The sequence below is a fragment of the Triturus cristatus genome, chromosome 1_2, assembly GCF_964204655.1.
Source record: "Triturus cristatus chromosome 1_2, aTriCri1.1, whole genome shotgun sequence".
Lineage (NCBI taxonomy): Eukaryota > Metazoa > Chordata > Amphibia > Caudata > Salamandridae > Triturus > Triturus cristatus.
Genome location: NC_140580.1, coordinates 1,192,507,228 through 1,192,523,587, shown reverse-complemented (window position 1 = coordinate 1,192,523,587; position 16,360 = coordinate 1,192,507,228). Strand labels below are relative to the sequence as shown.

The 16,360-nt window shown below is 50.4% G+C and overlaps 1 protein-coding gene across 3 annotated transcripts in view; it reads left to right on the top strand.

Moving 5' to 3' along the window:
• ST6GALNAC4 (ST6 N-acetylgalactosaminide alpha-2,6-sialyltransferase 4) overlaps nucleotides 1–16,360 on the top strand; it is a 189,404-nt gene that overhangs the window by 149,312 nt on the left and 23,732 nt on the right. For all 3 annotated transcript variants that reach the window (XM_085614150.1, XM_085614151.1, XM_085614152.1), the window contains 2 exons: nucleotides 10,693–11,102; nucleotides 14,776–14,883. In XM_085614150.1, the coding sequence (XP_085470276.1) occupies nucleotides 10,693–11,102; nucleotides 14,776–14,883 (518 nt within the window). The remainder of the gene's footprint in view (nucleotides 1–10,692; nucleotides 11,103–14,775; nucleotides 14,884–16,360) is intronic.

Here is a 16,360-nt window from a genome sequence, read left to right as displayed (position 1 = left end):
GGCACAAACGGATTAAGAGTTCATACATCGTGGCCCCTGGCAAAGGTTGACTGGCTTTACAGTTGCTTTTTGCTGCATGCCGGTGTTAAACTGGTACTCATGAAGTGAGACCTTGCATAGCTGGTGTCAACATGTGTAGACATAACAAAATAATGAAGTAAGATCGTCACCAAATGTGCAGCACAGTCGATGCAGTCTAATGTACACACCTGAACATAATGATTTGGAAAGGAGCCCCCGGACTGGTATCACATATGCAAAAAAAAAGCTAATGCCAATAGAAATGACAATGCCATTTATTTAGGGATACAAAAATGATAAAAAAATAATGAGCAATACCAATAGCTCTACCTATAATATTGCCGAGACCATTGCAAATGCTTGTTTCTCATTTGCAGCACCGTCCACACGCTTATAATGGCCGCTGACAGCCTCTCCTGCTGCAGCCCCCCACCCTCGCAAAATGTGGAATCCTGCTGCACCATCAACACACCTCATCTCTCGGGTGTTTAGCTTTTTAAAGCAATCTATTCATGCAGATTTTGTGTGACTCTTTCAAAAACCTGCATAATTTATGCGGCACTCCAGATATGACATGACGGGGTGATTAAATCTTGCAGCTGCAGACGTTACTCTTTCAAAGTTTGCACAATGTATGCTGCGCCTAATGTTCGTAGCTGTAGACGTCACACTTTCGACGATCTCGTAAGGTATGCGGCATGTGAGCTTGAGCCCTGCGTTTTTAAACGAGTAGAATCCCGTAGCTGGACATGTTACGCCTTTGACTTTTTGCATAATTTGTGAATCCTCATTTTAGGCTCTTTACGTAATTTAGAAAGCCAAATAATTGGGGCCCTCTAAATGGGCGATATGTGTTTTAAAAACAGAATACTCCTGTAGCTGGGCATGATGTTCCCTTCAAGATTTGCATAATTCAGAACACTCTGGGATTGTAAAACGGAAGTATCCTGCTGCTGCAGACGTTCATCCTTCATGATATTCATAATTTAATGGCATCCTATGCTTGTGAGGTGCGGTGTAAAACCCAGAAGAGTACTGTAGCTGGAGATGGGACTCTTTCTAAGGTTTACGCACTGAATGCCGCACTTTGGGCTTTGTCGCACGTGGTTTCAAAAGCAGAGCTCTCCCGAAGCCGGGCATGTTGCGCTTTCAAAGATTTGCATCATACATGTGCCACGCGTGCATCTGGTAATAGGATAAAGTAGTTGCCGGCGCTTCTAAAAGATTTGCTTGCAACACTTTATGTTTGCAAGCCGTCTTTAAAAAAAGTAAAGGACTCCTGTAGCTGGAGAAGTTACTTTCTGAATTCTGTGCATAATTGATGCGGCCCTCTAAGCTTGCCAGTATGTGCTTTGTAACAAAGAACAGTCTTCCGTTTCTAGATATTACTCTTTCAAATATCTGCATCATTTACTAGTCACTCTAAAGTTGTCAGCGTGTGGTCGTCCTTGTATATGCTACTTTCGAGGTCGGGCTGCTTACATAGGAATACCTTCGATCACGGAGATAAAGACAACTTTCTGACTTATTTTCAGTTTATTTGCTTCTGATGTAAAAGAATAAAGCAAACACAGCCAAGGAGAAAACAATTACTTAAGAAAAGCGGGTCCTCTTACCAGTGTTTGTGAACGCAAAGTAGGCGTTTGCCAAAGTCAAACTCACTCTCTACTACTCACTCTCTACTATGCACTCTCTACTACTCTACTACTCACTCTCTACTCCTCTACTACTCACTCTCTACTACTCTCTACTACTCACTCTCTACTACTCTACTACTCACTCTCTACTACTCTCTACTACTCTCTACTACTCACTACTACTCACTACTTCTCACTCTCTGCTACTCTCCACTACTCTCTACTACTCACTCTCTACTACTCTCTACTACTCACTACTACTCTCTACTACTCTCTACTCACTCTCTACTCACTCTCTACTACTCTCTACTACTCTCTACTCACTCTCTACTACTCTCTACTACTCACTACTACTCACTACTACTCACTCTCTACTACTCTCTACTACTCACTCTCTACTACTCTCTACTCACTCTCTACTCACTCTCTACTACTCTCTACTACTCTCTACTACTCACTACTACTCACTCTCTACTACTCTCCACTACTCACTCTCTACTACTCACTACTACTCACTACTTCTCACTCTCTGCTACTCTCCACTACTCTCTACTACTCACTCTCTACTACTCTCTACTACTCACTACTACTCTCTACTACTCTCTACTCACTCTCTACTCACTCTCTACTACTCTCTACTACTCTCTACTCACTCTCTACTACTCTCTACTACTCACTACTACTCACTACTACTCACTCTCTACTACTCTCTACTACTCACTCTCTACTACTCTCTACTCACTCTCTACTCACTCTCTACTACTCTCTACTACTCTCTACTACTCACTACTACTCACTCTCTACTACTCTCCACTACTCACTCTCTACTACTCACTACTACTCACTACTACTCTCTACTCACTCTACTCACTCTCTACTCACTCTCTACTCACTCTACTACTCTCTACTACTCTCTACTACTCACTACTACTCACTCTCTACTACTCTCCACTACTCTCTACTACTCACTCTCTACTACTCACTCTCTACTACTCTCTACTACTCACTACTACTCACTCTCTACTACTCTCTACTACTCTCTACTAATCTCTACTACGCACTCTCTACTACTCACTACTACGCTCTACTACTCTCTAGTCACTCTCTACTACTCTCTACTACTCTCTCTCTACTACTCTCTACTACTCACTCTCTACTACTCCCTACTACTCACTCTCTACTACTCACTACTACTCACTACTACTCTCTACTCACTCTCTACTCACTCTCTACTCACTCTCTACTACTCTCTACTACTCTCTACTACTCACTCTCTACTACTCTCCACTACTCTCTACTACTCACTCTCTACTACTCTCTACTACTCACTCTCTACTACTCTCTACTACTCACTCTCCACTACTCTCTACTACTCACTACTACTCACTCTCTACTACTCTCTACTAAACTCTACTAATCACTCTCTACTAATCTCTACTACTCTCTACTACTCTATACTCACTCTCTACTACTCTCTACTACTCACTCTCTCTACTCACTCTCTACTCACTCTCTACTCACTCTCTACTCACTCTCTACTACTCTCTACTACTCACTCTCTACTACTCTCCACTACTCTCTACTACTCGCTCTCTACTACTCTCTACTACTAACTCTCTACTACTCTCTACTACTCACTACTACTCACTCTCTACTACTCTCTACTAAACTCTACTACTCACTCTCTACTAATCTCTACTACTCTCTACTACTCTCTACTCACTCTACTACTCTCTACTACTCACTCTCTACTACTCTCTACTACTCACTCTCTACTCACTCTCTAATACGCTCTACTACGCACTCTCTAATACTCTATACTACTCACTCTACTACTACTCTCTACTCACTCTCTACTACTCTCTACTCTCTACTACTCACTCTCTACTCTCTACTACTCACTCTCTACTTCTCACTATCTACTTCTCGCTATCTACTACTCTCTACGCTCTACTCACTCTCTACTACTCTCTACTCTCTACTACTCACTCTCTTCTACTACTCACTCTCTACTACTCACTCTCTACTACTCTCTACTCACTCTCTACTACTCTCTACTACTCACTCACTACTACTCTCTACTACTCACTCTCTACTACTCACTCTCCACTACTCTCTACTACTCTCTCTCTACTACTCCTCTCTACTACTCACTCTCCACTACTCTCTACTACTCTCTCTCTACTACTGTCTACTACTCATGCTCTACTACTCACTCTACTACTCTCTACTACTCTTTACTACTCACTCTCTACTACTCACTCTCTACTACTCTCTTCTCCTCTCTCTCTACTACTCACTCTACTACTCACTCTCCTACTCTCTACTACTCACTCTCTACTACTCTACTACTCACGCTCTACTACTCACTCTCTACTATTCACTGTCTACTACTCACTCTACTACTCACTCGCTACTACTCACTCTACTACACTCTACTACTCACTCTCTACTACTCTCTACTACTCACTCTCTACTCTCTACTACTTACTCTCTACTACTCACTCTCTACTCTCTACGCTCACACATATCCACATATATATATATCTGCATATATATGGATATGCATTTATATATATGTATGTGTATTATCTACTGGCGGTCGCCAGTAGATAGTTATAGATAGGACCGTGTTTCCATAGGAAATATATATATACATACATACATATATAAACATATATATACATCTGCATATCTATATAAATACAAATATAAATGCATGAATACATATACATATTTGCATACATATGCATGTTATGTACATGAAAGTTTGAAGAACACTAATAAAAGCAAAGCTAAAAAGCCACCTAATTACAAACAGAATTGCTTTAACTTAAACGAGGGCGAGACCTATTGTATTTTGAATGCTTGTTAAATTGTAGGATCGAATTTAGTGAAGAAACAACAGAATACATATTTTAATCTTTGCATGTTACATCATCACGTGGTCAGCTCATTAATAAGATAATCAGATACATGTATTTAAGTCTGTTAGGGACACATTGGGCGGGGAAGCGTCCTCAGCTTCCGTGAAGATTCGAGCCATCGGCTCCTCAGAGCCGTGTCCTTAGCCCTTCAGGAACACCACAACGGAGACAATCTATCAGGGTGTGTATAGCGCGGCTACTCACCCCTGAGGGTCTCAAGGGCTGAGGAGGGGGAGGGGCTGCTGATCCATCTGAGCATTGGGCAGGGATTTAAAACTTGGGGTCTCTCAAAGGGGTGTGGTAGATGCAGTTAAGGGCGTGGCTTAAAATGCGTAAGCTAAAAATCTGTGCAGAGCATAGTGCGCCGCCCGACTGGCATTTTGCTGCTTCTGTGATTGCATCCAGATATATAAAACAGAAAGTAAGATTACCTACAACAAACCAGGGCTATTGGCTTTGTCAATGGCTGTTAGTTGCATAAGATGTATAATCAACAACTATAGCTTTGTTGCATATAAAATGCTGCTAAACGTTACATCTCCCTTCGCTCATGATACTGTGGATTCCCACTACCCAAAGTCATTAACCCTGAATTATGAATGACAATGAAGGCCTCCTGTGGCCTTCTGAAGGCTTTGTGTATCACCAGAAATGTGCTTCCATCTCTTTACTCGCAATCAAGCAGATGGAGATCTACATACTAGATGTTTTCTCGGATAACAATAGAGCCCGCTCCGGGGCCCGCTCTTTCTCTTACAACGCCTCTAGATTATGGAACACCCTTCCTAGACCTCTACGATCAACGGCCCATCATCTTTCCTTCCGAAAGCAATTGAAGACCTAGCTATACCAGAATCAATCAATCAATCAATCAGGGGGTTTATATAGCGCGCTACTCACCTGTGAAGGTCTCAAGGTGCTGGAGGGGGAGGGGGGTTCCGGATCAGTCGAAGAGCCACGTCTTGAGGTCCTTCCTCAACGTGTGCATGGTCGGGTAGCGTCCGATGTTCACAGGGAGGTCGTTCCAGGTTTTGTCTGCGATGTAGGAGAAGAGTCTTCCACCTGCTCTGGTTCTGCGGATGCGTGGGGTCTGTGCGAGGGCGAGGGTCGGCGGAGCGGACGTTCCTCTTGGGTACGTGGAAGGATACTCTCTCGTTGAGGTATTTTGGTCCGATGTTGTGGAGGGATTTGTAGGCGTGGGTGAGGAGTTTGAAGGTGACCCTCTTCTTGACAGGGAGCCAGTGGAGGCCTTGTAGGTGTTGGGTCATGTGCTCATGGCGCGGTGTCCAGAGGACGAGTCTGGCTGCGGCGTTCTGGATGGTCTGGAGTCTGTGCAGAAGAGTTTTGTTGATTCTGGTGTAGAGGGCGTTGCCGTAGTCCAGTCTGCTGGTCATAAGTGTGTGGGTGACAGTTCTTCCGTAGTCGGGGGGATCCATTTGAAAGTCTTAGGGAGGATGCAAAGGCAGTTGAAACTAGTGGAGGCGACGTCGTTGATCTGGCGGTTCATGGAGAGGGAGGAGTCAAGGATGATGCTGAGGTTCCGAGCGTGGTCTGTAGTGGTGGGTGGGCTCCCGAGGGCAGAGGGCCAACAGGTGTTGTCCCAGGCGGAGGTGCAGGGCCCGAGGATAAGGACCTCGGTCTTCTCTGAGTTTAGCTTCAGTCAGCTGTCCTTCATCCAGTCTGCCATGTTCTTCATACTCTCCTGGAAACAGAGTCTGGTGTCTTCGCGATTCTTCATGAGTGAGAGGATGAGCTGGGTGTCGTCGGTGTAAGATACGATGCTGAGCCCATGCTATCTGACGATGGCGGCGAGGGGGGCCATGTAGATGTTGAAGAGCGTGGGGCTGAGTGATGATCCCTGGGGTACTCCGCAGTTGATTTCCGTGGGTTTGGAGAGGAAGGGAGGGAGTCGGATCCTCTGGGTTCCGCCGGAGAGGAATGATTGGATCCAGTCGAGGGCGGCTCCTTGTATTCCCGCGTTGTACAGTCTGGCTGCGAGAGTGTGATGTGAAACGGTGTCGAAGGCTGTGGAAATGTCTAGAAGGATGAGGGCCGCGGTGTGTCCCTGGTTGAGTAGCATGCGGATGTCATCAGTGGCGGTGAGTAGGGTGGTCTCGGTGCTGTGGTTGCTGCTGAATCCTGACTGGGAGGCATCCAGGATGGCATTCTCTTCTATGAAGGTGGTCATCTGTGCGTTTACGAGTCTCTCGGTGACTTTGGCCGCAAAAGGGAGGAGAGAGATGGCCCAGTAGTTTTTCAGGTCCGTTGGGTCGGCCGATGGTTTCTTGAGGAAGGGTTGAACCACCGCCCATTTCCAGTCGTCTGGGCAGATGTCTGATCTGAGGGAGGCGTTGATGGTTCATCCTAGTTCGGGTGCGATGGCGGCGGCATCCCTGTGGAAGATGTGCGGTGGGCAGGTGTCCATTGGGGCTCCTGAGTGGGTTTTCTTCATGGTTGCTGTGATGAGTTCGAGGGTAGCGGTATCCCAGGACGTGATGGTTGGCTTATCGGCGGCAGTGGGTAGGGGGGTGGTGCTCGTCGTTGGTTCGCTGAAGTTGTCGTAGAGGGCCTTGATCTTCAGATGGAAGTAGGAGCTGAGATTGTCGCAGAGTTCCTGGGAAGGTGTGACGTCTGTGGCTTCGCAGGTGGGTTTTGCGAACTGCTGTATGATGTTGAACAGTTCCTTGGCGTTGGTTGCGTTGGTCTGGACTTTGTCTCTTATGAAGGTCCGTTTGGTGTCTCTTATGCACTGGTGGTATTCCTTCAGGGCGCTCTTGTGGTCGTTCCGTGCTTCTGTGGTTTTCAGGTTTTGCCAGGTTTTCTCTAGGCGTCTGCAGGAGCGTCTGGCTTCTTGAAGTTCTGTGGTGAACCAGACTGCTTTCAGCGGGCATTGTTTGGTGGGGGGATGGAGGGGAGCGAGCTTCTCGGCACAGCGGGAGACCCAGCGGTGAAATTCTCTGGCTGCGACATTGGTGTCGGTCGCAGTGATGAGGGGGTATTGATGGAGGGTGGTGTGGAGGTGTTCCTCTGTGACTTTACTCCAGTTCCGTCGTGGCGGGCGTAGGGCGGGTTTGGGTGCAGTGGTGGTGTTGAAGGTGAAATGGACGCAGTGGTGGTCAGTCCAGAGGGGATGGGTGGTGTGGCAGAAGCAGATGTTTGTTCCTCCCGCGAAGATGGGGGTTGAGGGTGTGACCTGCTCTGTGGGTGGGTGTGTTGACGAGCTGCTTCAACCCTAGGTTTGCGAGGTTGTCAAGGAGAGTAGTGGAGTCGGGGTCGTTGCCTTTGTCGAGGTGGAAGTTCAGGTCACCGAGTAGAATGTAGTCCATGGAGGTGATGGCGTGGGGTGCGGCGAGCTCGGCGATAGTAGTTGCGTGGTGGGTGCGAGGTCCTGGCGGTCTGTAGATGAGGGTGCCGCGTAGCATGGTCCTGGGGCTTGGCTGGATCTGGAAGTGGAGTTGTTCTGTGTTGGAGTGGAGGTCACTCATGCTGGATGTGGAGCGGCGGAGGGGGGCCTTGTGTGCGATGGCGAGTCCTCCTCCTGGGTTGTATGGACGGTCCTTTCTCTGGATCTTGAAGCCGTCAGGGATGGCAGTGGCGAGGTCAGGACCGGAGGTGGCGTTGGTCCAGGTTTCTGTGAAGAAGGCAACGTCGGGCGAGAGGGTGTCGAGCAGGTCCCAGATCTCAATGGCGTGTTGGTGCAGGGAGCGCACGTTGAGCAGGATGCAAGTTAGGGTTTCAGTGGTGTGTGCATCGGGCGTTCCTTTGGCGGTCATGGGGGCTCTGTCGATGGTGAAGGATTTGCGTCAGGGTCTGCACGAGGACTGCCCGTGGGTGGTTTTCGGCAAGGATCTTTCGCTGTCTGCGTGTCTTCCGGGGTTGAGTGCGTGGAGGGTGATTGAGTCGTAGCGGTGAGGCCTCAGAGAACCAGGGGTCCTTGGTCTGGCCGCAGTCGGGTCGTGGGCAAGCGCAGGCAGGCTTGCCTTAGTAGCGTCAGCGGTACGGCCCTGCGCGTGACCGCGCAGCAGCCGCCATTATGTAGGGGAGGGAATTTGCCTTAGAACCCGTAACTCTGTTTGCTCGCTGTCACTAGCGCTGGATGCTTGCGGGTAGCTATGCGCTTAACAAATGCTAACTAATAATAATAATAATTGAAAATAATTCTGTTCTGAAATGATGAGACTGTGAAAGAACTAGAACGAGTCTCTTTGAAGTTACCTCAAAGGCAGTGAAGGGTGGCACTGCTGCAGTGGTAAGATTTATTTTTTGTCCCAAGGGTGAGGGCAGAAATGGAGAGCCCAATGGGGACTCGTCTCAGCACCTGCTTTTTAGAACTGCTGGTGCTGAGCACAGGCAGGACCCAGCCCACTTAAAGGCCCGCCGCTGGGGTCAGTCGAAGAGCCAGGTCTCCAGATTCCTCCTGAATTGGGTCGCTCCTTCTCCTACAGAAGCAAAATGAACAAACACTAAATTGCTGAGCTAAGGTATGCAGGCGGGCCATTGAAAACTGAAACAAGCATTGGCATAGCCAATAGGTCTCGCTTTTGATGCTAAGGAAGCATAGCTGGGGGCTATGAAGCGGGGGCGGGGGTTTAGTTACCAAAGACTGATTTCCTCACTCATTGAAATACCCTCACAATGTTGCAGTTCTTTTTAAGATGCTGCTTGCAAATCTCTTTCATTGCCACTGCTTTCTATATTTGTATCTAACACACATCTCCACTGATACAAGTCACCGGCAGTCTCACAGGACTTACTATTGCCCAGAACACAACATCCTCATGCCATGCACAGGGGCTTCCTGGGTTACACCCCGTCGGATTCCCTGTTCCCGCCAGATTACCTGGATCCTGCCCAATTCCCTGATCCCTCCTGATTACCTGATTCCTCTGGATTCCCTGAATCCCACCGGATTCCCTGGCTCCAGTTCGTACCTGGCTCACCCTGCCTTTTCCCAGAGGGTTTAGAATTTCTAAAACTGGAACGTGTTTTCAAAGGTGCAAAAACCGTTCCTGAGCTGTTAGACTTTGCTAGTTTCTAAAACATTTCCAGTTGATTCCCAGAAAAGTCTGAGATTCTTCGCACTTCTGCAAATATCAAATTGCACTAAAATCTTTCTACTGACTTTAATATATTCACTCTCAAAGTTCTACGTATTTGCATACGCTGAATTTTAATTAAGTCTGGGCGGTGAACTCCGCTCGCGGAGTTTTCCGCACTCCTCGTTAAGCGCAGCTTGCGGAGTTCCGAAAAACTCCTCTTCGCGTAGCAGAGCGCAGTATTTTTCCTCGCCTACGTTCGTCAATGTCAAGTTGGCGAGTGCGAGTGAAGAAAATCCACCTCCCGGCGAGATTTCTCCTCGTTCACAATTGTCAATATCAAGTTGGCGATCGCAAGCGTGGTAAATCAGCCTCCCGGTGAGGTTTCTCAACCCGGGCGGTCAGATTTGTCATTGCAAGTGGTCGCGTATGCTCGGAGTACCGCTCGCATTGAGAAACTGTCTGTTCGCGTTGAGAAAGCTGCCGCTGTGCATGGTGCCGTTCGCGATGATTGCACCGTGCAGATAACCACCTGGCACTGAAAATCATCACGAACAGCATTTATCTAACGCACGCAACCCCTTGTGGAGCTCCGCGTAGCGCGGCAGAGCTTTTTCTGAACTTTGCGGAGTTCTGCATAGCGGAACTCTGCGAACTCCGCCCAGGTCTAATTTTAATGAGTTCTCAGGTGGCCTTTCCATTTTAATGGCTTTAGAAATGTATTTTACTGCTTTCTTGCTTTTAGAATCTTACTATTTTGGGGCTTTAACCTCTCTTCTTACTTTTCTACTCAGTGCAGTGACCGGACTCACGCACTCCCCGTTCAGTTTGTACTGTGCCTTTAGTGGAGTTTTCAGCACCAAGAGGCCTCTGGTGGGGGAGGCGGTGCTTTTTAATCACTGTGAAGTACCACTCAGCTCTTTCTGGTGTCCTCGCTAACCTCCAGGACTCCTTGTGTCTGACATCCAGATTCTTGTGTAGTGTGCGCTTCTTGGGGTTATTTTCTGAGGTTCTCAGTGGAAAGGGGACTGTAGCGTCTACTAATATTTGATGCCCCTCTTGTCTCACTAGGCGCTGTCCAGGGCGCGGTGCCAGCAGTGCGCGGTGGTGTCCAGCTCGGGGCAGATGCTGGGAGCCCGGAAGGGGCCGGAGATCGACTCTGCTGAGTGCGTGCTGCGCATGAACCAAGCACCCACCTGGGGCTTCGAGGCAGATGTGGGTAGCAGGAGCTCTGTGCGGGTGGTGTCCCACACCAGCGTCCCGCTCCTGGTCCGCAACGCCACTTACTTCTTCCAGCAGTCCCCGGACACCCTGTACGTCATCTGGGGGCCAGAGAAGGTGCTGAACCACGACAAGGGTGGGACCTACCGGAGGCTGCTCAAGGTGAAAGACATGTACCCCAGGGTGCAGGTGTACACGCTCACCGAGGCGATGATGGAGCGCTGTGACCAAATCTTCAAAAACGAAACTGGAAAGGACAGGTGAGCCTGCCCAGAAAAGACAACAATACTTCTGCTCCTAGGAACTGCCCATGAAAAGCAGCGTGTTACCATGACTGCACAAGCGGGCTGGTGTGCATACTGGTGCACGACTGCACAAGAGGGGCCTGTGTGCGTGCTGTTGCACTACTGCACAAGAGGGGCCTGTGTGCATGCTGGGCAACAGCTGCACGAGAAGGGCCTGTGTGCCTGCTGGTGCACTACTGCACGAGAGTGGCCTGTGTGTATGGTGCACTACTGCATGAGAGGGGCCTGTGTGTGTGCTGGTGCACTACTGCACGAGAGGGGCCTGTGTGCATGATGCACTACTGCATGAGAGGGGCCAGTGTGTGTGCTGGTGTACTACTGCATGAGAAGGGCCTGTGTGCATGCTGGTACACTACTGCCCGAGAGGGGCCTGTGTGCATGCTGGTGCACTACTGCCCGAGAGGGGCCTGTGTGCATGGTGCACTACTGCATGAGAGGAGCCTGTGCGTGTGCTGGTGCACTACTGCACAAGAGGGGCTTGTGTGCATGCTGGGAAACTGCTGCACCAGAGTGGCCTTTGTGCATGGTGCACTACTGCATGAGAGGGGCCTGTGCGTGTGCTGGTGCACTACTGCACAAGAGGGGCCTGTGTGTGTGCTGTTGCACTACTACTGCACAAGAGGGGCCTGTGTGTGTGCTGGTGCACTACTGCATATGAGGGGTCTGTGTGCGTGCTGGTGCACTACTGCATATGAGGGGTCTGTGTGCGTGCTGGTGCACTACTGCATATGAGGGGTCTGTGTGCGTGCTGGTGCACTACTGCATATGAGGGGTCTGTGTGCGTGCTGGTGCACTACTGCTGGAGAGAGGTCGGTGTGTGTGCTGGTGCACTACTGAATATGAGGGGTCTGTGTGCGTGCTGGTGCACTACTGCATATGAGGGGTCTGTGTGCGTGCTGGTGCACTACTGCATATGAGGGGTCTGTGTGCGTGCTGGTGCACTACTGCTGGAGAGAGGTCGGTGTGTGTGCTGGTGTACTACTGCAAAAGAGGCGCCCGTGCGCATGGTGGTGTACTATTGCACAAGGGGGGCTGCGTGCATGCTGGTATATATCTGCACGTTCATTAGAGCATTGGGTGTGTTACTCCATTAGAGAGGTGGGGTGGATTGCACATGTTATGTCATTAGACGTGGGTGCACATGCTGTAGTCTTACTGTGGCAGCCATAGTCAGGGGTGCATGTGCTGGGGTGCATTACTGCATCAGAGGTGGGTGCACATACTGTAGTCTTACTGTTGGGGTAGAGGTCTGGGGTGCATATGCGGGGGGTGCATTACTGCATCTGAGGTGGGTGCACATGGTGCTGTCTTACTGTGGCAGCCATGGTCTGGGGTGCATGTGCGGGGTTGCATTACTGCATCAGAGGTGGGTGCAGATGCTGTATTCTTACTGTGGCAGCCGAGGTCTGGGGTGCATGGGCAAGGGGTGCATTACTGCATCAGAGGTAGTTGCACATGCTGCTGTGTTACTGTGGCAGCCGAGGTCTGGGGTGCATGTGCAGGGGCGCATTACTGCATCAGAGGTGGGTGCAGATGCTGTATTCCTACTGTGGCAGCAGAGGTCTGGGGTGCAAGGGGTGTATTACTGCATCGGAGGTGGGTGCACATGCTGCAGTCTTACAGTGGCAGTAGAGGTCAGGGGTGCATGGGCAGGAGGTGCATTACTGCACCAGAGGTGGGTGCACATGCTGCAGTCTTACTGTGGCAGCCATGGTCTGGGGTGCATGGGCGAGGGGTGTATTACTGCATCAGAGATGGTTGCACATGCTGCAGTCTTACTGTGGCAGCCATGGTCTGGGGTGGATGTGCGGGGTTGCATTACTGCACCAGAGGTGGGTGCACATGCTGTAGTCTTACTGTGGCAGCAGTGGTCTGGGGTGCATGGGCGAGGGGTGCATTACTGCATCAGAGGTGGGTCCACATGCTGTAGTCTTACTGTGGCAGCAGCGGTCTGGGGTGCATGTGCAGGGGTGCATTCCTGCATCGCAGGTGGGTGCACCTGCTGCAGTCTTACAGTGGCGGTAGAGGTCTGGGGTGCCTGTGCGGGGGTGCATTACTGGATCAGAGGTGGGTCAACATGCTGTAGTCTTCCTGTGGCAGCAGATGTCTGCGGTGCATGTGCGGGGGTGTATTACCGCATGAGAGGTGGGTGCACATGCTGTAGTCTTACTGTGGCAGCCGAGGTCTGGGGTGGATGTGCGGGGGGTGCATTACTGCATCAGAGGTGGGTGCACATGCTGTAGTCTTACTGTGGCAGCTGAGGTCTGGGGTGGATGTGCGGGGGTGCATTACTGCATCAGAGGTGTGTGCACATGCTGTAGTTTTACTGTGGCAGCTGAGGACTGTGGTGGATGTGAGGGGGGTGCATTACTGCATCAGAGGTGGGTGCACCTGCTGTAGTCTTTCTGTGGTAGTAGAGGTCTGGGGTGCATGTGCGGGGGTGCATTACTACATCAGAGGTGGGTGCACATGCTGTAGTCTTACTGTGGTAGTAGAGGTCTGGGGTGCATGTGCGGGGGTGCATTCCTGCATCGCAGGTGGGTGCACATGCTGCAGTCTTACAGTGGCAGTAGAGGTCAGGGGTGCATGGGCAGGAGGTGCATTACTGCACCAGAGGTGGGTGCACATGCTGTAGTCTTACTGTGGCAGCCATGGTCTGGGGTGGATGTGCGGGGGGTGCATTACTGCTTCAGAGGTGGGTGCACATGCTGTAGTCCTACTGTGGCAGCAGAGGTCTGGGGTGGATGTGCGGGGGGTGCATTACTGCTTCAGAGGTGGGTGTACATGCTGTTGTCCTACTGTGGCAGCAGAGGTCTGGGGTGGATGTGCGGGGGGTGCATTACTGCTTCAGAGGTGGGTGCACATGCTGTAGTCTTACTGTGGTAGTGCAGGTCTGGGGTGCATGTGTGGGGCGCATTACTGCATCAGGTGGGTGCACATGCTGTTGTCCTACTGTGGCAGCAGAGGTCTGGGGTGCTTGTGCGTGGTGCATAACTGCTTCAGAGGTGGGTGTACATGCTGTTGTCCTACTGTGGCAGCAGAGGTCTGGGGTGGATGTGCGGGGGGTGCATTACTGCTTCAGAGGTGGGTCCACATGCTGTAGTCCTACTGTGGCAGCAGAGGTCTGGGGTTTATGTGTGGGGGGTGCATTACTGCTTCAGAGGTGGGTGTACATGCTGTTGTCCTACTGTGGCAGCAGAGGTCTGGGGTTCATGTGCGGGGGGTGCATTACTGCTTCAGAGGTGGGTCCACATGCTGTAGTCCTACTGTGGCAGCAGAGGTCTGGGGTGCTTGTGCGGGGGTGCATTACTGCTTCAGAGGTGGGTGCACATGCTGTAGTCCTACTCTGGCAGTAGAGGTCTGGGATGCATGTCCAGAGGGTGCATTACTGCATCAGAGGGGTGGTAGCACGTGCTTGGGTGGAATATGGTTTTAAAGTGGTGTTTGCACCTGCTAGGGGCATTGTAAGTAATAAGGGGTGTGTCATGTGCTATGTGCATTACAGCATTGGGTTCACTACTGCATTGGAGCAGTGGGGGTCGTGTGCTGGAACCGTCACACTATCAAGAGTGCTCATATGCATGCTGGACCGGGGTGGCTGATGGGTTCTGTTCTTCTATACTCTTAGGATGAAGTCCGGCTCCTTCCTGAGCACCGGCTGGTTCACCATGATCTTAGCCATGGAGCTGTGTGAGAAGATTTCGGTGTACGGCATGGTGAGCGAGAGCTACTGCAGGTATGGTAGCATTGCACAAACACCTATGCCTGTGTGTGACATGGAACTAAAGCATTATTGTACCAGAGCACAGGGTATGCATGTGGACAGGAGCATAACTGTACCAGAGGACAGGGTGTGCATGTGGACAGGAGCATTACTGTACCACAGGACAGGGTATGCATGTGGACAGGAGCATTACTGTACCACAGGACAGGGTATGCATGTGGACAGGAGCTTTACTGTACCAGAGGACTAGGTATGCATGTGGACAGGAGCATTACTGTACCACAGGACAGGGTATGCATGTGGACAGGAGCATTACTGTACCAGAGCACAGGGTATGCATGTGGACAGGAGCATAACTGTACCAGAGGACAGGGTGTGCATGTGGACAGGAGCATTACTGTACCACAGGACAGGGTATGCATGTGGACAGGAGCATAACTGTACCAGAGGACAGGGTGTGCATGTGGACAGGAGCATTACTGTACCAGAGCACAGGGTATGCATGTGGACAGGAGCATTACTGTACCAGATCACAGGGTATGCATGTGGACAGGAGCATTACTGTACCATAGGAAAGGGTGTGCATGTGGACAGGAGCATTACTGTACCACAGGACAGGGTATGCATGTGGACAGGAGCATTACTGTACCACAGGACAGGGTGTGCATGTGGACAGGAGCATTACTGTACCAGAGGACAGGGTGTGCATGTGGACAGGAGCATTACTGTACCATAGGACAAGGTATGCATGTGGACAGGAGCATTACTGTACCAGAGCACAGGGTATGCATGTGGACAGGAGCATTACTGTACCAGAGGACGGGGTGTGCCTGTGGACAGGAGCATAACTGTACCAGACGACAGGGTGTGCCTGTGGACAGGAGCATTACTGTACCAGAGGACAAGGTATGCATGTGGACAGGAGCATTACTGTACCACAGGAAAGGGTATGCATGTGGACAGGAGCATTACTGTACCATAGGACAAGGTATGCATGTGGACAGGAGCATTACTGTACCAGAGGACGGGGTGTGCCTGTGGACAGGAGCGTAACTGTACCAGAGCACAGGGTATGCATGTGGACAGGAGCATTACTGTACCAGAGCACAGGGTATGCATGTGGACAGGAGCATTACTGTACCAGAGGACAAGGTATGCATGTGGACAGGAGCATTACTGTACCAGAGGACAAGGTATGCATGTGGACAGGAGCATTACTGTACCAGAGCACAGGGTGTGCATGTGGACAGGAGCATTACTGTACCAGAGGACTAGGTATGCATGTGGACAGGAGCATTACTGTACCACAGGACAGGGTATGCATGTGGACAGGAGCATTACTGTACCAGAGGACAAGGTATGCATGTGGACAGGAGCATAACTGTACCAGAGGACTAGGTATGCATGTGGACAGGAGCATTACTGTACCACAGGACAGGGTATGCATGTGGACAGGAGCATTACTGTACCAGAGGACAAGGTATGCATG